Consider the following 24,866-nt stretch of genomic DNA (forward strand, 5'->3'; position numbering starts at 1 on the left):
ATGGCTGCAGTCACCATCTGCAGTGATTTTGGAGCCCCCCAAAATAAAGCATGACACTGTTTCGACTGTTTCCCCATCTATTTCCCATGAAGTGATGGGACCAGATGCCATGATCTTAGTTTTTTGAATGCTGAGCTTGAAGTCAACTTTTTCACTCTTCTCTTTCACTTTCTTCAAGAGGCTCTTTAGTTCCTCTTCACTTTCTGCCATAAGGGTGGTGTCATCTGCATATCTGAGGTTATTGATATTTCTCCTGGCAATCTTGATTGCAGCTTGTGCTTCTTCCAGCCCAGCGTTTCTCATGATATACTCTGCATAGAAGTTAAATATACAGCGTTGACGTACTCCTTTTCCTATTTGGAACCAGTCTGTTATTCCATGTCCAGTTCTAACTGTTGCTTTCTGACCTGCATATAGGGTTCTCAAGAGGCAGATCAGGTGGTCTGGTATTCCCGTCTCTTTCAGAATTTTCCACAGTTTATCATGATCAACACAGTCAAAGGCTTTGGCATAGTCAATAAAGCAGAAATAGATGTTTTCCTGGAACTCTCTTCCTTTTTTGATGATCCAGCAGATGTTAGCAATTTGATCTCTGGTTCCTCTACCTTTTCGAAAACCAGCTTGAACATCTGGAGGTTCATGGTTTATGTATTGCTGAAGCCTGGCTTGGAGAATTTTGAGCATTTCTTTACTAGTGTGTGAGATGAGTGCAATTGTGTGGTAGTTTGAGCATTCTTTGGCATTGCCTTTCTTTGGGATTGCGATGAAAACTGACCTTTTCCAGTCCTGTGGCCACTGCTAAGTTTTCCAAATTTTGGTATATTGAGTGCAACACTTTCACAGCATCATCTTTCAGGATTTGAAATAGCTCAAGTGGAATTTCATCACCTCCACCAGCTTTGTTTGTAGTGATGCTTCCTAAGGCCTACTTGACCTCACATTCCAAGATGTCTGGCTCTAGGTGAGTGATCACACCATCGTGATTATCTTGGTGGTGAAGATCTTTTTAGTACAGCCATAGATATACATATATCCCCTCCCTTTTGAACCTCCCTCCGTCTCCCTGCCTATCCCACCCCTCCAGGTTGATACATAGCCCCTTTTTGAGTTTCCTGAGCCATACAGCAAATTCCCATTGGCTATCTATTTTATATATGATAATGTAAGTTTCCATGTTACTCTTCCATACATCTCACTGTCTTCTCCCCTCTCCCCATGTCCATAAGTCTATTCTCTATGTTTGTTTCTCCATTGTTGCCCTGTAAATAAATTCTTCAGTACCATTTTTTTAGATTCAGTATATATGTGTTAAAATATGTTATTTATGTTTCTCTTTCTGGCTTACTTCACTCTGTATAATAGGTTCTAGGTTCATCCAACTCATTAGAACTGACTTTTTATAGCTGAGTAATAATATTCCATCATGTATATATACCACAATTTCTTTATCCATTCATCTGTCGATGGACATCTAGGTTGCTTCCATGTTCTAACTATTGTAAATAGTGCTGGGATACATGGGTCTCTTTCAGTTTTGGTTTGCTGAGGGTATATGCCTAGAAGTGGGACTGCTGGGTCATATGGTGGTTTTATTCCCAGTTTTTTAAGGAATCTTCATACCATCTTCCATAGTGGTTGTATCAATTTACATTCTCACCAACAGTGCAAGAGTGCTCCCTTTTCTCCACACTCTCTCCAGCATTTATTGTTTGTAGACTTCTTGATGATGGCTTTTCTGACCAGTGTGAATTGATATCTCATTATAGTTTTGATTTGTATGTCTCTAATAATGAGTGATGTTGAGCATCTTCTCATGTGTTTGTTAGCCATCTGTATGTCTTCTTTGGAGAAATTTCTGTTTAGGTCTGTTTCCCACTTTTTGATTGGGTTGTGTGTTTTTCTGGTATTGAGATGTATGAGCTGCTTACATACTTTGGAAATTAATCCTTTGTCAGTTGTTTCATTTGCTATTATTTTCTCCAGCTCTGAGGGTTATCTTTCACCTTGTTTATAGTTTCCTTTGCTGTGCAAAAGCTTTTAAGTTTAATCATGTCCCATTTGTTTACTTTTATGTTTATTTCCATTACTCTAGGAGGTGGGTCATAGAGGATCTGCTTTGATTTACATCATAGAGTGTTCTGCCTATGATTTCCTCTAAGAGTTTTACAGTTTCTGGTCTTACATTTAGGTCTTTAATCCATTTTGAGTTTATCTTTGTGTATGGTGTTAGGAAGTATTCTAATTTCATTCTTTTACATGTAGCTGTCTAGTTTTCCCAGCATGATTTATTGGAGAGCCTGTCTTTGCCCCATGGTATGTTCCTGCCTCCTTTGTCAAAAATAAGGTACCCATAGGTGCATGGTTTTATTGCTGGGCTTTCAATCTTATTCCATTGGTCTATACTTCTGTTTTTGTGCCAGTACCATACTGTCTTGATGAATGTATCTTTGTAATATAATCTGAAGTCAGAAAGATTGATTCCTCCAACTCCATTTTTCTTTCTCAAGACTGCTTTGGCTATTCAGGGTCTTTTGTGTTTGCATATGAATTGTGAAATCTTTTATTCTTGTTCTGTGAAAATTTTCATTGGTAATTTGATAGGGATTGTAGATTGCATTTGGTACTATAGTCATTTTCACAATCTTGATTCTTCCTACCCAGGAACAGGGAATATTCTTTCATCTGTTTATGTCCTCTTTGATTTCTTTCATTAGTGTCTTATAATTTTCTGTGTACAGTTCTTTTGTCTCCTTAGGTTAGTTTATTCCAAGATATTTAATTCTTTTTGTTGCAATGGTGAATGGGATTGATTCCTTAATTTTTCTTTCTGGTTTTTCATTGTTAGTATATAGAAATGCAAGTGATTTTTGTATCCTGAAACATTGCTAAATTCACTGATTAGCTCTAGTAATTTTCTGATACTATCTTTAGTGTTGTCTATGTACAGTATCGTGTCATCTGCAAAGAGTGAGAGCTTTACTTCTTCTTTTCTGATCTGGATTCCTTTTATTTCTTTTTCTTCTCTGATTGCTGTAGCTAGGACTTCCAGAACTATGTTGAATAATAGTGGCAAAGGCGAACACCCTTGTCTTATTTCTGGTCTTAGGGGGAATGCTTTCAGTTTTTCACCATTGAGAATAATGTTTGCCATAGGCTTATCATATATGGCCTTTATTTGTTGAGATGGGTTCCTTCTATGCCCATTTTCTGAAGAGTTTTAATCATAAATAGGTGCTGAATTTTGTCAAAGGCTTTTTCTGCATCAATTGAGATTATATTATGATTTTTATCTTTCAACTTGTTAATATGGTGTATCACATTGATTGATTTCATATATAGAAGAATCCTTGCATCCCTGGAATAAACACAATTTTATCATGGTGTATGAGCTTTCTGATGTGTTGCTGAGTTCTGTTTGCTAAAATTTTGTTGAGGATTTTTACATCTATGTTCATTAGTGATATTGGCCTGTAATTTTCTTTTTTTGTGTTGTCTTTGTCTTGATTTGGTATCAGGGTGACAGTGGCCTTGTAGGATGAGTTTGGAAGTGTTCCTTTCTCTGAAATTTTCTGAAAGAATTTTAAAAGGATAGATTTTAAAAGGATAGATTAGCTCTGCTCTAAATGTTTGATAGAATTTTCCTGTGATGCCATCTGGTCCTGAGCTTTTGTTTTTAGGGAAATTTTTTTTTTTAATCACAGCTTCAAATTCAGTGCTTATAATTGGGTTGTTCATAATTTCTGTTTCTTCCTGGTTCAGTCTTGGAAGATTTAACTTTTCTAATAAACTTTCCATTTCTTCCAGGTTATCTATTTTATTGTCATATTGTTGTTCATAATAGTCTCATAATCCTTTGTATTTCTGCATTGTCTGTTGAAATCTCTCCTTTTTAATTTCTAATTTTGTTGATTTGATTCTTCTCTCTTTTTGTCTTGATGAGTCTGGCTAAAAGGTTTGTCAATTTTGTTTATCTTCTCAAAGAACCAGCTTTTAGTTTTATTAATCTTTACTATTGTTTCATGTTTTTTTTTTTTCACTTACATCTGCTCTAATCTTTATGATTTCTTTCCTTCTACTAATTTTTGTTGTTGTTGTTCTTCTTCTTCCAGTTGTTTTAGGTGTAAAGTTAGATTGTCTATTTGGTGTTTTTCTTGTTTCTTGAGGTACAATTGTATTGCTATAAACTTCCCTCTTAGAATTGCTTTTGCTGCATCCCATAGGTTTTGAGTTGTTATACTTTGTCATTTGTTTCTAGAAATTTTTCGATTTCTTTAGTAACCTGTTGTTTATTTAGAAACATGTTGTTTAATCTCCAGGTATTTGTGCTTCTTATAGTTTTTTTCTTGTAATTGATATCTAGTCTGATAGCACTGTGGTCAGAGAAGATGCTTGACACAATTTCAATTTTCTTAAATTTACTGAGGTTTGATTTGTGACCCAAGATGTGGTCTATCCTGGAGAATGCTCCATGTGCACTTGAGAAGAAGGTGTATTCTTCTGCATTTGGATGTAATGTCCTGAAGGTATCAATGAGATCCATCTCATCTAATGTGTTATTTAAGACTTGTGTTTCCTTATTAATTTTCTATTTTGATGATCTATTGATGTGAGTGGCATGTTAATGTCTCCTACTTTTATTGTATTACTGCCAGTTTCTCCTTTTTTGTCTGCTAGTGTTTGTCTTATGTATTGAGGTGCTCCTTTTTTGGCTGTATAGATATTTACAATCATTATGTCTTCCTCTTGAATCGACCCCTTGATCACTTGTCCTTCCTTATCTCTTTCAATCTTCTTTATTTTAAGGTCTATTTCATCTGATATGAGGATTGCTACTCCAGCTGTCTTTTGCTTCCCATTTGCATGGAATATATTTTTCCATCCTTTTACTTTCAGTCTATATGTGTCTCAAAGTCTGAACTGTGTTTCTTATAGACAGCATATATATGGGTCTTGTTTTTGTATGTATTCAGCCAGTCTGTGTCTTTTGTTTAGAGCATTTAATCCATTTACACTTAAAGCAATTATTGATATATATGTTCCTATCGCCATTTTCTTAATTGTTTAGGGTTGATTTTGTAGATCTTTTTTCCTCTCTTGTTTTTCTTGACTGCATAAGTCCCTTTAACATTTGTTATAAAGCTGGTTTGGTGGTACTAAATTCTCTTAACTTTTCCTTGTCTGAAAAGCTTTTTATTTCTCCATCAATTTTGAATGAGATCCTTGCTGGGTACAAGGTTCTCTTGCTGGTTGTAGACTTTTCCCTTTCAGTTCTTTAAATATATCCTGCCATTCCCTTCTGGCCTGAAGAGTTTCTGCTGAAAGATCAGCTGTTAAGTCTTTGGGGTTTCCTTTGTATGTTACCTGTTGCTTTTCCCTTGCTGCTTTTAATATTCTTTTTGTGTGTGTGTATTTGAAACTTCCCTCATAGCTTAGTTGGTAAAACATCTGCCTGCAATGTGGGAGATTTGAGTTCAATTCCTGGGTCAGAAAGTTCCCCTGGGGAAGGAAATGGAAACCCATTCCAGTATTCTTGCCTGGAGAATTACATGGACAGAGGAGCCTGGCAGGCTACAGTTCATGGGATCGTAAGAGTCAGACACAACTTAGCACTATCTTTTTCTTTCTTTGTGTTTAGTCTTTGTTAGTTTGATTAGTATGTGTCTTGGCATGTTTCACCTTGGGTTTATCCTGTATGAGACTCTTTGTGCCTCTTGAAATTGTTTGACTATTTCCTTTTCCATGTTGGGGAAATTTTCAGCTATAATCTCTTCAAACATTTTCTCATATCCTTTCTTTTACTCTTCTTCTTCTGGGATCCCTATAATTCGAATGTTGGTGTGTTTGATATTGTCCCAGAGGTCTCTGAGACTATCCTCAGTTCTTTTTATTCTTTTTAATTTATTCTGCTCTTCAGAAGTTATTTCTACCATTTTATCTCCAGCTCACTGATTCCTTTTCCACTTCAGATATTCTGCTATTGACTCCTTCTAGAGTATTTTTAATTTCAGTAATTGTGTTGTTTGTATGTTTATTCTTTAATTCCTCTAGCTCTTTGTTAATTGATTCTTGCATTTTCTCCATTTTGTTTTCAGGGTTTTTGATCATCTTTACTATCATTATTCTGAATTCTCTTTCAGATAGTTTGCCTATTTCCTCTTCTTTTTTTTTTTTTTTTTTTGACTTCTGTGTTTCTAGTTTGTTCCTTCATTTGTGTAGTATTTCTCTGCCTTTTCATTTTTTGTTTTAACTTATTGTGTTTGAGGTCTCCTTTTCCCAGGTGTCAAGGTTTAATTCTTTCTTCCTTTTGGTTTCTGCCCTCCTAAGGTTAGTCCAGTGGTTTGTGTAAGCTTCGTATAGGGTGAGATTTGTGCTGAGTTTTTGTTTGTTCGTTTTTCCTCTAATGGGCAAGGCTGCTGATGACTGGGTTTGTAATGTTGTTTTGTTTGTTGTTTAGATGAGGTGTCCTGCACAGGGTGCTACTGGTGGATGGGTGATGCTGGGTCTTGTTTTCAAGTGGTTTCCTTTGTATGAGTTTTCACTATTTGATACTCCCTAGTGTTATTTTTCTGGTAGTCTAGGGTCTTGGAGTCAGTGTTCCCACTCTAAAGGCTCAGAACTTGGTCTTTTCTGTTCACTTAGCTTCATTTGAAAATGATCTACTTTAATTAACTTCTCACCACTGTGGCATCAGAGACCAAGCTTGTCCTTCTTCATAGAGGAGACACCAAGTCAGCCTTTCACGAGGTGCTCATTCTAAGCCCTGTGGCCCTGGTGTCAAACCATTTCTCCCAAGTTTAACAACATGGTCGAAAATCTCCATGAAATCAAGAATGCATGGCCAGGAGAGTGGTCAACTGTCAGAAATACTTGAGCTCTGAGCCAAGCACTGCGTTTTACTTGCTGTGCCACCTTGAGCAATCCACTTGGTATTTCTGAGCCTCTTTCCTCCTCCAAGGCAGAACCTGAGAGCGCAGCAGTCAAGGAGCAAGCAGATGCCTTTGTGCGGGTCTCCACGCCTGTGTGCTCTGCCCAGACAGTCTCAGCCTCGGTGCACTGTGAGCTCCCATGGGCGCCTGGACAGCCAGGAATGCGGCTCCTGCTCCCAACAACTTTTCATTACAAAGTTCAACAACTTAGAATTTAACAACTTAGATTCCAACATGTGACAAACTAGTAAATGCCAGATAGATAATCTGAATAGCTTCAAAATATTGGGGTGGGGGTGGGAAGTTTACAATTTAAAAGTTTCCTAAAAGCAAATACCCAGGCTCAGATGTCTCACTGAAGAATTTTACCAAACAAATAAGAATTGACAACTTTATGTTGAGTTTTCAGAGAAGATTAGACTATTGAGGACAGCTGGGAAAGAGTAGTAGCAATATTGTGCTGAGATAAGGATTCTGTTCCTACATAATTTTGGAAATTTTGAATATGCATGTTTAGGCTAAAACATACTGTGTTTTTACAAATTTAAACACTTTCCTACATAGCTCACTTCTTATGGTAACAGGTGAACAAAGCCTTTGAGCAATCACTTTACTATGTGAGTGAGAAAGAGTTAAAAGACATGTTAAAAACTGACTTGTTGTTTAGAGTATACCTTGCAGTTGTTTTCCCAGAAAGATTTAGGAATGAGATCAATTGGCAGATGTGTTTTCACAACCCGGGGTGATGGATTCTTCTCCAGTTGTTCTAAACCTGAGGAAATTTAGTTTGGTTATATAGGTACTACAGTTTCCAAGGAACCTGCATTTCCTGAATTTCTCAACCAACCTTTTGAAATACTTTTGAGCAGTATATAATGTTGCTAAATTTTGAACAAATCACAAGCCTCATAAATGTGGATTTTAAGAGCCAGAATTTTCTAATGAATAAGGACTTGGGTTCTCTGTTAACCTCTTCGGGCTCAAATCCTAACTTTCTCACTTATTCATCATCAAGCATTTGAAAGTATCCTGGAGTTTCAAGGATTCACTTTCTTCACTTCCAAAATGAGGAGTAATAATACCAACCTTAGCAATTTGGAGTTTCATCATACCTCACACTGACTTATGCTTTGCAACAGCTATTATATTGATAGTATACATGATACATTTGTAGAGCATCAGCTGTTATATCTGCATTTTCATTATCTCCTTTATGAGTCATATATATATATATATATATATATATATATACACACACACCCCATGTATATACAAAATGAACCTGTTGCTTCATTCTGTCTCCTAACTTCACCAAAAGATTTCTCAGCCTTTTCTGCCTTGTGATTATTTTGCCATGCAGGGTCCTTTAAAGAATCCTCCTACACACATAAATATGAATGTTGGGAATATGTAATGACATCTCAAGTATGCACATTCAGGTTCCAGAATAAATCTGAGTGCCAGTTTACTCTCCTTCACCTGCTATATCTCACCTACTCCCTCTCCGGTGAGGCTTCACAGACTTGTTCTCCACCCTACCCTCATCTCTCATCAGTTATCTGATTCCCTCGTCCCTTATTACTTTGATTCTATCACTTTTTCATTTAATATTTTTCTATGGTTCTGGAATCTCAACTCATTCTGCACTCATTTTGGTTACTTGTCCCAGAATGATCCTTTAGTTGCAAGCCTTATCATTTCCTTTCTGACTTCAGACAACCACACAGAAAGAACAACACCTTTTCAGTTGATCCTTGTCTAACTGTAGAAGTAATGAGTTCTAGTAGAGGAGAGAATATGAATTCTTCTCTTTACACTGATAGACACATTCACCACCATAATAGTGTCTTCTTATCCCATGTTTCCAGCAGCATTCGAGAGCCAACCCTTGCTTTCGAACCCTTCTCACTTGCCTACAGGACACCCTAGTCTGCTGATTCTCTCTTAGTTCACTGAATAATCCTAAGAATTATAAGCCCTGTCTAGTCTTCAATTGTTTTAAATCTCACCTTTCCAATCTTTCATTGTTGTTGATTTTTGGTGGTGGTGATTTTTTTTTTTAATCCCCAGAGTCTACCACCCAGCTCTTTTCTGCATCTAGGCCACCATATCTACTCCTTCATCTTCCTGAAATATGCCTTCTCTAGCTGTGTACAAAGCTTTAGGTCTCCATTCAGAGCTAAGATCCCTAAATATATAGTCTAAAGTCAAATTTCACGTTCCCTTTTATAGAGCCCTACCTCTGGATATGTTAAACTAACAGTATTCATATATCATTAGTTTATTACTTATTTAATGTCACAATATTATTGTAAGCTCATTGGGGACAGGAAATCCAGTTTACTTATTATTTTATATCTAGTCCATAGATCAGTGCATGATTCTTTAGAAATACTCAATAAATATTTGTGCAATGAAAAAATGAATCATTAAAAATAAATTTTGTATTTTAAGAATTGGTACTTCTTTACTTAATTACAGCAAGGATCTAAGAAATTAATCTACCAAATTTTTTTTTTAAATAAAGTTTTGTTACTTACAGGACCTGGAAATTATATAGCACACCTGGTGCCACACAGCAAGGTCATTGGTGGAGAAAGAGTGAGTGGGCCCGGAGTTCTGCTTTTATTTTATTCTGGAGTGGGAGGCTTAGGGTTTTAAGTGCTCACTCTTTAATGGTGAATTTAAAACATAAAAGCATTCAGCTGTGAAACCGTCTGGACCTGGGCTTTTGTTTGCTGGAAGATTTTTGATTACAGTTTCAATTTCCTTGCTTGTGATGGGTCTTTTAAGATTTTCTATTTCTTCCTGGTCCAGTTTTGGAAAGTTGTACTTTTCTAAGAATTTGTCCATTTCTTCCACGTTGTCCATTTTATTGGCATATAATTGTTAATAGTAGTCTCTTATGATCCTTTGTATTTCTTTGTTATCTGTTGTGATCTCTCCATTTTCATTTCTAATTTTATTGATTTGATTTTTTTTCTCCCTTGTTTTTTCTCCCTTTGTTTCTTTGAACCAGTTTGGCTTAATGGTTTTTCAATTTTATTTATCCTTTCAAAGTGACCAGCATTTTTCATTTCTAATTTTGTTGATTTGATTTTTCTCCCTTTTTTCTTATGAGTCTCTTTTGGTTTTCAATTTTATTTTCCATTTATTTTTGGCTTTGTTGGTTTTTTTAAGGTTATTTGTTTCTTTTGCATTTATTTCTAACCCTAATTTTTAAGATTTCTTCATTTCTTCATTTCTTTTTCTAGTTGCTTTAGGTGTAGGGTTAGGTTATTTATTTGAGTTTTTTCTTGTTTCTTTAGGTATGCCTGTATTGCTATGAACTTTCCCCTTAGGACTACCAAAAATTTAGAGAAGAGCTAACACCTATCCTGCTCAAACTCTTCCAGAAAATTGCAGAGGAAGGTAAACTTCCAAACTCATTCTATGAGGCCACCATCACCCTAATACCAAAACCTGACAAAGATCCCACAAAAAAAGAAAACTACAGGCCAATATCACTGATGAACATACATGCAAAAATTCTTAACAAAATTCTAGCAATCAGAATCCAACAACACATTAAAAAGATCATACACCATGACCAAGTGGGCTTTATCCCAGGGATGCAAGGATTCTTCAATATCCGCAAATCAATCAATGTTATACACCACATTAACAAATTGAAAAACAAAAACCATATGATTATCTCAATAGATGCAGAGAAAGCCTTTGACAAAATTCAACATCCATTTATGATAAGAACTCTCCAGAAAGCAGGAATAGAAGGAACATACCTCAACATAATAAAAGCTATATATGACAAACCCACAGCAAACATTATCCTCAATGGTGAAAAATTGAAAGCATTTCCTCTAAAGTCAGGAACAAGACAAGGGTGCCCACTTTCATCGTTGCTATTCAACATAGTTTTGGAAGTTTTGGCCACAGCAATCAGAGCAGAAAAAGAAATAAAAGGAATCCAAATTGGAAAAGAAGAAGTAAAACTCTCACTGTTTGCAGATGACATGATCCTTTACATAGAAAACCCTAAAGACTCCACCAGAAAATTACTAGAACTAATCAATGACTATAGTAAAGTTGCAGGATATAAAATCAACACACAGAAATCCCTTGCATTCCTATACACTAATAATGAGAAAACTGAAAGAGAAATTAAGGAAACAATTCCATTCACCATTGCAATGGAAAGAATAAAATACTTAGGAATATATCTACCTAAAGAAACCAAAGACCTGTATATAGAAAACTATAAAACACTGGTGAAAGAGATCAAAGAGGACACTAATAGATGGAGAAATATACCATGTTCATGGATTGGAAGAATCAATATAGTGAAAATGAGTATACTACCCAAAGCAATTTATAGATTCAATGCAATCCCTATCAAGCTACCAACGGTATTCTTCACAGAGCTAGAACAAATAATTTCACAATTTGTGTGGAAATACAAAAACCTCGAATAGCCAAAGCTATCTTGAGAAAGAAGAATGGAACTGGAGGAATCAACCTGCCTGACTTCAGGCTCTATTACAAAGCCACAGTTATCAAGACAGTATGGTACTGGCACAAAGACAGAAATATTGATCAATGGAACAAAATAGAAAGCCCAGAGATAAATCCACGCACATATGGACACCTTATCTTTGACAAAGGAGGCAAGAATATACAATGGATTAAAGACAATCTCTTTAACAAGTGGTGCTGGGAAATCTGGTCAACCACTTGTAAAAGAATGAAACTAGAACACTTTCTAACACCATACACAAAAACAAACTCAAAATGGATTAAAGATCTCAACGTAAGACCAGAAACTATAAAACTCCTAGAGGAGAACATAGGCAAAACACTCTCTGACATACATCACAGCAGGATCCTCTATGACCCACCTCCCAGAATATTGGAAATAAAAGCAAAAATAAACAAATGGGACCTAATTAACCTTAAAAGCTTCTGCACATCAAAGGAAACTATTAGCAAGGTGAAAAGACAGCCTTCAGAATGGGAGAAAATAATAGCAAATGAAGCAACTGACAAACAACTAATCTCAAAATATACAAGCAACTCCTACAGCTCAACTCCAGAAAAATAAACAACCCAATCAAAAAATGGGCCAAAGAACTAAATAGACATTTCTCCAAAGAAGACATACAGATGGCTAACAAACACATGAAAAGATGCTCAACATCACTCATTATCAGAGAAATGCAAATCAAAACCACTATGAGGTACCATTTCACACCAGTCAGAATGGCTGCGATCCAAAAGTCTACAAATAATAAATGCTGGAGAGGATGTGGAGAAAAGGGAACCCTCTTACACTGTTGGTGGGAATGCAAACTAGTACAGCCACTATGGAGAACAGTGTGGAGATTCCTTAAAAAACTGGAAATAGAACTGCCTTATGATCCAGCAATCCCACTGCTGGGCATACACACTGAGGAAACCAGAAGGGAAAGAGACACGTGTACCCCAATGTTCATCGCAGCACTGTTTATAATAGCCAGGACATGGAAGCAACCTAGATGTCCATCAGCAGATGAATGGATAAGAAAGCTGTGGTACATACACAATGGAGTATTACTCAGCCATTAAAAAGAATACATTTGAATCAGTTCTAATGAGGTGGATGAAACTGGAGCCTATTATACAGAGTGAAGTAAGCCAGAAGGAAAAACATAAATACAGTATACCAACGCATATATATGGAATTTAGAAAGATGGTAACAATAACCCGGTGTACGAGACAGCAAAAGAGACACTGATGTATAGAACAGTCTTATGGACTCTGTGGGAGAGGGAGAGGGTGGGAAGATTTGGGAGAATGGCAATGAAACATGTAAAATATCATGTATGAAACGAGATGCCAGTCCAGGTTCGATGCACGATACTGGATGCTTGGGGCTAGTGCACTGGGACGACCCAGAGGGATGGTATGGGGAGGGAGGAGGGAGGAGGGTTCGGGATGGGGAACACATGTATACCTGTGGCGGATTCATTTTGATATTTGGCAAAACTAATACAATTATGTAAAGTTTAAAAATAAAATTAAATTAAATTAAAAAAATAAATAAAACATAAAAGCAGAAATTTAAACCACAGGAAGAAGAAAAACAAGATTTATTAGCAATCACCTTTTTAAAAATAATTGCCTCTTTGAAATTGATGCTTCATTGGCAATTAAAGCATATGTCAGGCACTTGGATTATGAAAAAGAAAAATACAAAACCAAACTATTAGGTTTTACACTACAATTGGCCACCAAGAAATTCAGTGATTAAGAACAAAGAACTTAAGCTGCTTTAGGCAATGCCAGGCTAAATAGGAGAAATTATAAACAGCCTTATAGGGCTGCCAATAAAATATGGAAATGGAGTTGCTCAGTCGTGTCCAACTCTTTGCAACCCCATGGACCAGTCTCTTCCATCTGTGGGATTTTCCAGGCAAGAATACTGGAGTGGGCTGCCATTTCCTTCTCCAGGTGATCTTCCCAACCAAGGGATAGAACCCAGGTCTCCTGCACTGCAGACAGGGGCTTAACCATCTCAGCCAACAGTGTTTAAACAATAAAATATAAAATATAGGATACTCATATACTGCCAAATTTATTAATAATGAATTTTTTATTTTAAAAGGCATTGGTACTTATTTAGTTGAAGCTTCCTCAGTGGTTCAGCACTAAAAGAATCCACGTGCAATGCAGGAGATGCAAGAAATGTGGGTTTGACCCCTGGGTCAGGGAGAACACCCGGAGGAGGTCATGGTAACCCACTCCAGTATTCTTTCCTGTAGAATCCCCTGGACAGAGGAGCTAATGGGCTACAGTCCATGGGATCACAAAGAGTCGGACATGCCTGAAGAGACTGAGCATACACACACGTTTATTTAATTACAATAATATTCTAAATTGAAAAATTAGTCGAATAAATTTTATACAACAGAACTCAGTAAAAGGTAAGAAACTTTTTTATCAGTGAGATTTCTAGTCATTTTCCATAACAGAATTCTTTTATCTTTGGTTATTATACCTGGATGTGCATGCGATGGACTAAACTACAGTTTCTCTGTATGCCTTGGTTACCGTTCTACTTGCATGCTTCTATTTCATGTTACCAAATACACTCCATTCTTCTTGAATGGAAATCACAGATACAGTAACTAATGTGATACTAATATGTTGCTATAAAATTATAATTCCTGGGTCATTTAAAATTACCTGAAGTCCTTAGTCCAGGAAGAGCCAGTTCCAACATTGGAACTTTAGCAGTTATAACATCTCGCTTACATTTTTCAACATCCCCATCATGTAGAACCATGTCCACAATTTCACTGATCCAAGTGGTACCTGTGGCAAAAGAACATTTTCTTAACCTTCACCCGAATGTGGGGGAAGGTCCCTGTTGGAAGCCTGCCATCTTAATATACTCTCTTAGAAAATTAATTCTGTAGAATTTCCCCTTCTATGCCCCAAATGTCTATTTTCATATAATCAAAGTAGGGGGATAGACTGACTGTTAGGAATACTAATTTTATTTAGTATATTAACAATTTTGTACAGAAGCTAATTTTCAGGAAACAAAAGTTGAAGTTAGACCTGCATTTGTCAGGTCACAGAACTCACCTGATTTGGGGTAAGTGACTATCATGATGTCATCTGGTCTGCTTTGGAACTTTTCAATCTTTTCCCAGTTGTTTGCGAAAGCATAAGTGATGGGACAGCCATGGATTAGCTTCAGATTTTTTCTCAGGACATCTTTTGGAGAAGTCATCTTTGTTCCAGATTATACAAATACCTAATGCACAATCAAATCATGGAGAAAAGAGAGAATGAAACTAGAAAGCTGAGTAACTAAAGTTATTAAGACACGGCAATTTGACAGAGTAAAACTGGCCTTTAACACAGAGAGAACAAGAAGTCTAAATACAAAGGGCATTTTTATGGGTGTTCAGCAGTAGATTGCAAGAGCAGCAGCTGGCTTAGTGACAAGCAGATCAAAGGTCTTTAGTGGAATGGAAGCCTGGGAAAGAAATAGGAGTGAACACTTAAAAATCCCATTTTCCAGAAATACGCTAAAAAAAACTGGACCTATCATTCTTCATCATACTTCTGTTGAATCTCATTTTTAAAATTTATTTATGTTTAATTGTAGGATAATTGCTTTACAATATTGTGTTGGTTTCTGCCACATATCAGTATGAATCAGCCATAGGTAAACTTAAGTCCTTTCCCTCTTGGACCTCTCTCCCAACTCCCGCCCCACCCCACCCTTCTAGTTGTCATAGAGCCCCGGTCTGAGTTCCCTGAGTCATACAGGAAAGTCTCATTGGCTATCTATTTCACATATGGTAATGTATATGTTTCTATGCTACTCTTTCCATTCTTCCCACTCTCTCCTTCCCTTCCCTCCCCCCAGTGTTCATAAATCTGTTCTCTATGTCTGCATCTCCATTGCAGCCCTGAAAATTAGTTAATCAGTATCATCTTTCTAGATTCCATATATGCATTCATTAATATGCAGTATTTGTTTTTCTCTTTCTAACTTACTTCATGCTGTATAATAGGCTCTAGGTCCATCCACATCTTTAGCACTGACTCAAATGTGTTCCTCTTTGTGGCTGAGTAATATTCCATTGTATATATGTACCACAGCTTTTTTTTTCTATTAATCCATCAGTGGATATGTAGAGTACTTCCAGGTCCTAGTTACTGTAAATAACGCTGCAATGAACACTGGGGTATACGTTTTTTTCAATTAAAGTTTTCTCAGGATACATGCCCAGTGGTTGGATTGTTGGATCGTATGTTAGTTTTAGTCCTAGTTTTTTAAGGAATCTCCATACTGTTCTTTCATAGTGGTTGTATTAACTTACATTCCCACAAATAGTTCAAGAAGGTTCTCTTTTCTCCACAACCTCACTAGCATTTACTGTTTGCAGATTTTTTTTGATGATGTCCATTCTGACCAGTGTGAGGTGATGTTTCACTGTAGTTTTGATTTGCATTTATGAAGCAAGGTCCAATGCTATAAAGAGCAATATTGCATAGGAACCTGGAATGTCAGGTCCATGAATCAAGGCAAATTGGAAGTGGTCAAACAGGAGATGGCAAGAGTGAACAACAACATTGTAAAAATCAGCGAACTAAAATGGACTGGAATGGATGAATTTAACTCAGATGACCATTATATCTACTACTGAAGGCAGGAATGCCTTAGAAGAAATGGAGTAGCCATCATGGTCAACAAAAGAGTCTGAAATACAGTACTTGGATGCAATCTCAAAAATGACAGAATGATCTCTGTTCATTTACAAGGCAAACCATTCAATATCACAGTAATCTAAGTCTATGCCCCAACCAAAAAGGCTGAAGAAGCTGAAGTTGAACAGTTCTATGAAGACCTACAAGACCTTTTAGAGCTAACACCCAAAACAAGTGTCCTTTTCATTATAGAGGATTGGAATGCAAAAGTAGGAAGTCAAGAAACACCTGGAGTAACAGGCAAATTTGGCCTTAGAATACAGAATGAAGCAGGGCAAAGGCTACATAGAGTTTTGCCAAGAGAACACACTGGTCATAGCAAACACCCTCTTCCAACAACACAAGAGAAGATTCTACACATGGACATCAGCAGATGGTCAACATCGAAAACATCTTTGCAGCCAAAGATGGAGAAGCTCTATACCGTTAGCAAAAACAAGCCCAGGAGCTGACTGTGGCTCAGATCATGAACTCCTTATTGCCAAATTCAGACTGAAATTGAAGAAAGTAGGGAAAACCACTAGATCATTCAGGTATGACCTAAATCAAATCCCTTATGATTATACAGTGGAAGTGAGAAATAGATTTAAGGGACTAGATCTGATAGATAGAATGCCGATGAACTATGGTCGGAGGTTCATGACATTGCACAGGAGACAGGGATCAAGACCATCCCCATGGAAAGGAAATGCAAAAAAGCAAAATGGCTGTCTGGGGAGGTCTTACAAATAGCTGTGAAAAGAAAAGAAGCAAAAAGCAAGGGAGAAAAGGAAAGATATAAGCATCTGAATGCAGAGTTCCAAAGAATAGCAAGAAGAGATAAGAAAGCCTTCCTCAGCAATCAATGCAACGAAATAGAGGAAAACAACAGAATGGGAAAGACTAGAGATCTCTTCAAGAAAATTAGAGATACCAAGGGAACATTTCATGCAAAGATGGGCTCGATAAAGGACAGAAATGGTATGGACCTAACAGAAGCAGAAGATATTAAGAAGAGGTGGCAGGAATACACAGAAGAACTATACAAAAATGATCTTCACGACCAAGATAATCATGATGGTGTGACCACTGACCTAGATCCAGACATCCTGAAATGTGAAGTCAAGTGGGCCTTAGAAAGCATCACTATGAACAAAGCTAGTGGAGGTGGTGGAATTCCAGTGGAGCTGTTTCAAATCCTGAAAGATGATAATGTGAAAGTGCTGCACTCAATATGCCAGCACATTTGGAAAACTCAGCAGTGGCCACAGGACTGGAAAAGGTCAGTTTTCATTCCAGTCCCAAAGAAAGGCAATGCCAAAGAATGCTCAAACTACCACACAATTGCACTCATCTCAAAAGCTAGTAAAGTAATGCTCAAAATTCTCCAAGCCAGGCTTCTGCAATACATGAGCCGTGAACTTCCAGATGTTCAAGCTGGTTTTAGAAAAGGCAGAGGAACCAGAGATCAAATTGCCAACATCCGCTGGATCATGGAAAAAGCAAGAGAGTTCCAGAAAGCATCTATTTCTGCTTTATTGACTATGCCAAAGCCTTAGACTATGTGGATCACAATTAACTGTGGAAAATTCTGAAAGAGATGGGAATACCAGACCACCTGACCTATATATTGAGAAACCTATATGCAGGTCAGGAAGCAACAGTTAGAACTGGATATGGAACAACAGACTGGTTCCAAATAGGAAAAGGAGTACATCAAGGCTGTATGTTGTCACCCTGCTTATTTAACTTATAGGCAGAGTACATCATGAGAAACGCTGGGCTGGAAGAAGCCCAAGCTGGAATCAAGATTGCTGGGAGAAATATCAATAACCTCAGATATGCTGATGACACCACCCTTATGGCATAAAGTGAAAAGGAACTAAAAAGCCTCTTGATGAAAGTGAAAGAGGAGAGTGAGAAAGTTGGCTTAAAGCTCAACATTCAGAAAATGAAGATCATGGCATCTGGTCCCATCACTACATGGGAAATAGATGGGGAAACAGTGGAAAAAGTGTCAGACTTTATTTTTTTGGGCTCCAAAATCACTGCAGCTGATGACTGCAGCCATGAAATTAAAAGACGCTTACTCCTTGGAAGAAAAGTTATGACCAACCTGGATAGCATATTCAAAAGCAGAGACATTACTTTGCCAACAAAGTCCATCTAGTCAAGGCTATGGTTTTTCCTGTGGTCATGTATGGATGAGAGTTGAACTGTGATGAAAGCTGAGCACCGAAGAATTGATGCTTTTGATCTTTGGTGTTGGAGAAGACTCTTGCGAGTCCCTTGGACTGCAAGGAGTTCCAACCAGTCCATTCTGAAGGAGATCAGCCATGGGGTTTCTTTGAAAGTAATGATGCTAAAGCTGAAACTCTAGTACTTTGGCCACCTCATGCGAAGAGTTGACTCATTAGAAAAGACTCTGATGCTGGGAGGGATTGGGGGCAGGAGAAGAAGGGGACCACAGAGGATGAGATGGCTGGATGTCATCACCGACTCGATGGACGTGAGTCTGAGTGAACTCCGGGAGTTGGTGATGGACAGGGAGGCCTGGCCTGCTGCGATTCATGGGGTCACAAAGAATCGGAAGCGACTGAGTGACTGAACTGAACTGAACTGAACTGAATAAGTGATGTTGAGCTTATTTTCATGCGTTATTAGCCATCTATATGTCTTCTTTGGAGAAATGTCTGTTCGGGTCTTTTGCTCACTTTTTTATTTTTTTTTTTTTTTTTTTTTCTGGTATTGATTTCATGAGCTGCTTTTATATTTTGGAAATTATTCCCTTTTCAGTTGTTTCATTTGCTATTATTTTCTCCCATTTTCCCAAGGTATTATTTTTTCCTTGTTTATAGTTTCCTTTGCCATGAAATCTTTTCAGCTTAATTAAGTCTTTCTTGTTTATTTTTGTTTTTATTTCCATTACTCTGGGAGGTGGGTCATAGAGGATATTACTGCGATTTATATTATAGAGTGTCTGCCTATGTTTTCTCTAAGAGTTTATAGTTTCTGGTCTTATATTTATGACTTCAATCCATTTTGAGTTTATCTTTGTGTATGATCTTAGAAAGTGTTCTAATTTCATTCTTTCAAGAGTAGCTGTCCAATTTTTCCAGGATACTTATTAAAGAGACCATCTTTTCCCCATTGCATATTTTTGCCTCCATTTCTTCCAGGTGTCCATTTTATTGGCATATAGTTGCTTGAAATAGTCTCTTATGATCCTTCTTATTTTTTTTTTTTTAAGAGTTTTTAGTATGAAATTGTGTAACCATCACCACAGACTGAATTTCAAAACCCATTTATCCCTCCAAAAGGAAACTTCCTTTTTGGAGGGATCCTTCTTATTTCTATGTTGTCTCTTGTATCTTAGTCTTTTACATTTCTAATTATGTTGATTTGATTCTTCTTTTTTTCTTGATGATTCTGGTTGATGGTCTGTAAACTTTGCTTATATTCTCAAAGTATCAGATCTTAGTTTTACTAATCTTTACTATTGTTTCCTTCATTTATTTCTGCTCCGATCTTTATCATTTCTTTCCTTCTGCTAATTTTGGGGTTTTCTATTCTTCTTTTTCAAGTTATTTCAGGTGTAAAGTTAGGTTGTCTATTCAATGGTTTTTTTGTTTCTTGAGGCAAGATTGTATTGCTATAAACTCCCTCTTAGAACTGCCTTTGGTGCATCCCATAGGTCTTGGGTCTTCATATTTTCATTGTCATTTGTTTCTGGGAATACTTTTATTTCCCTCTTTAATTTCTTCAGTAGCCTGTTCATTATTTATAAATGTATTGTTTAATCTCCATGTTTTTGTGGGTTTTTTTTTTTTACAGTTTTTCCCCTATAATTGATATCTAGTCTCATAGTGTTATGGTCAGAAAAATGCTTCATATAATTTCAATTATCTTAAATTTACTGAAGCTTTATTTGTGACCCATGTTGGGGTCTGTCCTGGAGAATGTTCCATGTGAACTTGAGAAGAAAGTGTATTCTGCATTTGGAGGTAATGTCCTGAAGATACCAATTAGCTCCATCTGGCCTAATGTGTCATTTTAGGCTTGTGTTTCCTTATTAATTTTATGGCTTGATAATCTGTCCATTGGTGTAAGTAGGGTGTTAAAGTCCCTTACTATTATTGTGTTGCTGTCAATTTCCTCTTTTATGTCTATTAGTGTTTGCCTTATGTATTGAGGTTCTCCTATGTTGGCATAAATAGTTACAATTGTTATGCCTTCTTCTTGGATTAATCCCTTGATCATAATGAGTGTCCTTCATCTCTTACAATATTCTTTATTTTAAGGTTTATTTTGTCTGATATGAGAATTGCTACTCCAGCTTTCTTTTGATTTTTTTTTTTTTCTAATTTTATTTTTAAACTTTACATAATTGTATTAGTTTTGCCAAATATCAAAATGAATCTGCCACAGGTATACATGTGTTCCCCATCCCGAACCCTCCTCCCTCCTCCCCTCCCCATACCATCCCTCTGGGCCGTCCCAGTGCACCAGCCCCAAGCATCAGCAGCATCGCATCAAACCTGGACTGGCAACTCGTTTCCTACATGATATTTTACATGTTTCATTGCCATTCTCCCAAATCTTCCCACCCTCTCCATCTCCCACAGAGTCCATAAGACTGTTCTATACATCAGTGTCTCTTTTGCTGTCTCGTACACCGGGTTATTGTTACCATCTTTCTAAATTCCATATATATGCGTTAGTATACTGTATTTATGTTTTTCCTTCTGGCTTACTTCACTCTGTATAATAGGCTCCAGTTTCATCCACCTCATTAGAACTGATTCAGATGTATTCTTTTTAATGGCTGAGTAATACTCCATTGTGTATATGTACCACAGCTTTCTTATCCATTCATCTGCTGATGGACATCTAGGTTGCTTCCATGTCTTGGCTATTATAAACAGTGTTGCGATGAACATTGGGGGCAAGAATATACAATGGATTAAAGACAATCTCTTTAACAAGTGGTGCTGGGAAATCTGGTCAACCACTTGTACAAGAATGAAACTGGACCACTTTCTAACACCATACACAAAAACAAACTCAAAATGGATTAAAGATCTCAACGTAAGACCAGAAACTATAAAACTCCTAGAGGAGAACATAGGCAAAACAATCTCCGACATACATCACAGCAGGATCCTCTATGACCCACCTCCCAGAATATTGGAAATAAAAGCAAAAATAAACAAATGGGACCTAATTAACCTCAAAAGCTTCTGCACATCAAAGGAAACTATTAGCAAGGTGAAAAGACAGCCTTCAGAATGGGAGAAAATAATAACAAATGAAGCAACTGACAAACAACTAATCTCAAAAATATACAAGCAACTCCTACAGCTCAACTCCAGAAAAATAAACGACCCAATCAAAAAATGGGCCAAAGAACTAAATAGACATTTCTCCAAAGAAGACATACAGATGGCTAACAAACACATGAAAAGATGCTCAACATCACTCATTATCAGAGAAATGCAAATCAAAACCACTATGAGGTACCATTTCACACCAGTCAGAATGGCTGCGATCCAAAAGTCTACAAATAATAAATGCTGGAGAGGGTGTGGAGAAAAGGGAACCCTCTTACACTGTTGGTGGGAATGCAAACTAGTACAGCCACTATGGAGAACAGTGTGGAGATTCCTTAAAAAACTGGAAATAGAACTGCCTTATGATCCATCAACCCCACTGCTGGGCATACACACTGAGGAAACCAGAAGGGAAAGAGACACGTGTACCCCAATGTTCATCTTTTGATTTCTTTTTGAATAGAATACCTTTTTCCTTCCTCTCACTTTCAGTCTGTATGTGTCTCTAGGTGTGAAGTGGATCTATTGTAAACAGTATCTATATGGGTCTTGCTTTTGTATGCATTCAGCCAGTCTTTTTCTTTCGGTTGAAGCATTTTATCCATTTACATTAAAAATAGGTGTTGATATATATGTTCCTACTGGCATTGTCTTAATTGTTGTGAGTTTGATTTTGTAGGTGTTTTCCTACTCTTGTGTTTCCTATCTATAGAAGTCCCTTTAACATTTGTTGTAAAGCTGGCTTGGTGTTGCTAAATTTTCTTAACTTTTACTGTCTGTAAGTTTTTGATTTCTCCATCAATTTTGAATGAGATCTTTGCTGGGTAAAGTAATCTTGGTTGTAGATTTTTTTCTTTTCAGTATTTTGAATATATCCTGCCTTTCTGTTCTGGCTTGCAGAGATTCTACTGAAAGATCAGCTGTTAATTGTATGGGGTTTCCCTTGTATGTTACTTGTTGCTTTTCCTTTGCTACAGTTAATATTCTTTCTCTGAATTTAATCTTTATTAGTTTGATTATTATGTGTTTCAGTGTATTTCTCCTTGGGTTTATCCTGTATGGGGCTCTCTGCACTTCTTGGACTTGGTCTATTTCCTTTCCCATGATGTGAAAGTTTTCAATTATCTCTTGAAAAATTGTCTCAGACCCTTTCTTTTTATCTTCTTCTTCTAGGACCTCTATAATTCAAATGTTGATGTGTTTAATATTTTCCCAGAGATCTCTGAGACATCCTCAATTTTTTTCATTCTTATCTCTTTATTCTGCTCTTCAGCTATTATTTCCACCATTCTACCTTCCAGCTTACTTATCCATTCTTTTGTCTCAGTTTTTCTGCTATTGATTCCTTCTAGAGTATTTTTAATTTCAGTAGCTGTGTTGTTCATCTCTGTTTGTTTTTCCTTTATTTCTTCTAGGTCCTTGCTAAATGTGTTAATCAATTCTTTCATTTTCTCCATTCTACTTTTGAGGTTGTGTATCATCTTGTTATAATTACTCTGAATTCTTTTTCAGATTTTTTCTAACTTACTGTGCTTGAGGTCATTTTTTCATAGGCTTTAGGGTCGTATTCCTTCTTCCATTTGGTTTCTGCCCTCAGTAGGTAAGTTTGGTCCAGTGGTTTGTGTAAGCTTTGTACTGGGAATGAATTGTGCCTGTGTTCTGGTGGGAGGTGGTGAGGTTTTGTTTTTTTTCCCCTCTAATGGGGAGGGCTGTGTGAGGTGGTATATTTTGGAGTGTCTTTGGGAATCCTCTGTACTGATGACTGGGTTTGTAATTTTGTCTTGCTTATTTGGGCAAGGTGTCCTTCACTGGGTGTTGTGGGCAACTGGGTGATGCCAGGTCTTGTATATAGTTGGAGGCCTTCATGACAGTTCTCACTAACTAATACTTCCTGGGATTAGAAGTTCTCTGGCAGTCTAGGGTCCTGGACTCAACACTTTCAGTCCAAAGGCTCAGGTTCGATTTCTGGCCAGGGATCTGAGATTACACAATTTGTAAGTTATGGCATTAAAGATGATTAAAATAGACAAGAACAAAAGAAAAAATAAAACAAGAAACAAAAAATGACCCTTAGACAATGGTAAGTACAAAATCAGACTAATAATTTTTAAACAGTAGAATATACACCCATGCACACACAAACACACAAACGAAACCAAAACAGTCCAAAGAAAGTACAAGAGGGTGACCCAGTGAGCAAAGGAAACCAAAAATGATATAGACCAATTAAAATCAAAGCTAAGTAAAACACAAACTGAAAAACAAAACCAAAGCAGAATGCCAACTAGGAAATAAAGCAAAGAAAACAAACAAAAACTAACAAACATGATGAATAAAAGAAAGAAAAAGAAAAAAATAGAAAAGCAAAGTTAAATCCAAGTATATAAAAAAGGGGGGTGGCACTTCTCAGGTATTGCTAGGGGTAAAACACCTGCCTGCTAATGCAACAGACATAATGAGATGGGGGTTTGATCCCTGGGTTGAGAAGATCCTCTGGAGGAGGGCATGGCAACCCACTCCAGTATTCTTGCCTGGAGAACCCCATGGACAGAGGAGCCTGGTGGGCTACAGTCCATAGTGTCACTAAGAGTCAGACATGACTGAAGCTTCTTAGCACACACACACACAAATATATATATATTATATATATATATATATATATATGAAAATATCAAAAAATAAATTTTAGAAAAAATTTTTAAAAGAAAAAAATTCCACAGAACTGCAAAAGGCCAACATAGAGGTAGAAATATATAAAGGAAATGAAAAATTGGATTTAAAAAAAGTTCTCAAAAGCTTAAATAGAGTAATATCAATAATAAAATCAACCACAGGAACAGGGAAGAAAAATCCAGAGCCAATTACAGAACAAATTAAAATATAAGAATAATAATAGACATTTTTCTTGGATAGTCCACCTCTGCCTCCTTAAAATGTCTTCCAATAACGGGTTGGTTGGTCTCTGGACCTGCTATGGGGACAGCTCAGACTAACTTGACCCTACTCCTGCATGTTCCTGGCTCTAATGCTGCATGTTCTTGCCTCCACTGTCCACAGGTGCCAGAGCTACTGCATTTTCTTTTGTGGGAACTCTCATTGCCCTTTTATATATTCCATAGACAGAGTCTGCCTAGGTGATCATGTGGATTTAAACTGCAGCTTGTACAGTTATTGGGAAGGTTTTCAATCTTATTCCTTAGCCACACTGCCCCTGGGGTTCAATTGTGGTTTTATTTCCACCTCTGTATGTGGGTCGTCCACAGGAGTTTGCTCCTGAGGCTTCCCTGGAGGTTTTAGGTCTGCTTCAGTGAGGACCGGATGTGGAGGTGTTGCAGCTGCTTGGATCATGGGGACCTTGGCAATGCC

The 24,866-nt window shown here is 37.1% G+C and overlaps 1 protein-coding gene across 4 annotated transcripts in view; it reads right to left on the reverse strand.

Moving 5' to 3' along the window:
- The window catches only part of SULT1B1 (sulfotransferase family 1B member 1), a 51,224-nt gene that overhangs the window by 17,653 nt on the left and 8,705 nt on the right, over positions 1 to 24,866 (reverse strand). For all 4 annotated transcript variants that reach the window (XM_070372964.1, XM_070372962.1, XM_070372963.1 and 1 more), the window contains 3 exons: positions 14,554 to 14,725; positions 14,149 to 14,277; positions 7,601 to 7,698 (listed from right to left, as the gene is read on the reverse strand). In XM_070372964.1, coding sequence (XP_070229065.1) covers positions 7,601 to 7,698; positions 14,149 to 14,277; positions 14,554 to 14,701 — 375 coding nt within the window. In that variant the 5' untranslated portion in view covers positions 14,702 to 14,725. The remainder of the gene's footprint in view (positions 1 to 7,600; positions 7,699 to 14,148; positions 14,278 to 14,553; positions 14,726 to 24,866) is intronic.

Source organism: Bos mutus, chromosome 6 (assembly GCF_027580195.1).
Source record: "Bos mutus isolate GX-2022 chromosome 6, NWIPB_WYAK_1.1, whole genome shotgun sequence".
In the NCBI taxonomy this organism is placed as follows: Eukaryota; Metazoa; Chordata; class Mammalia; order Artiodactyla; family Bovidae; genus Bos; species Bos mutus.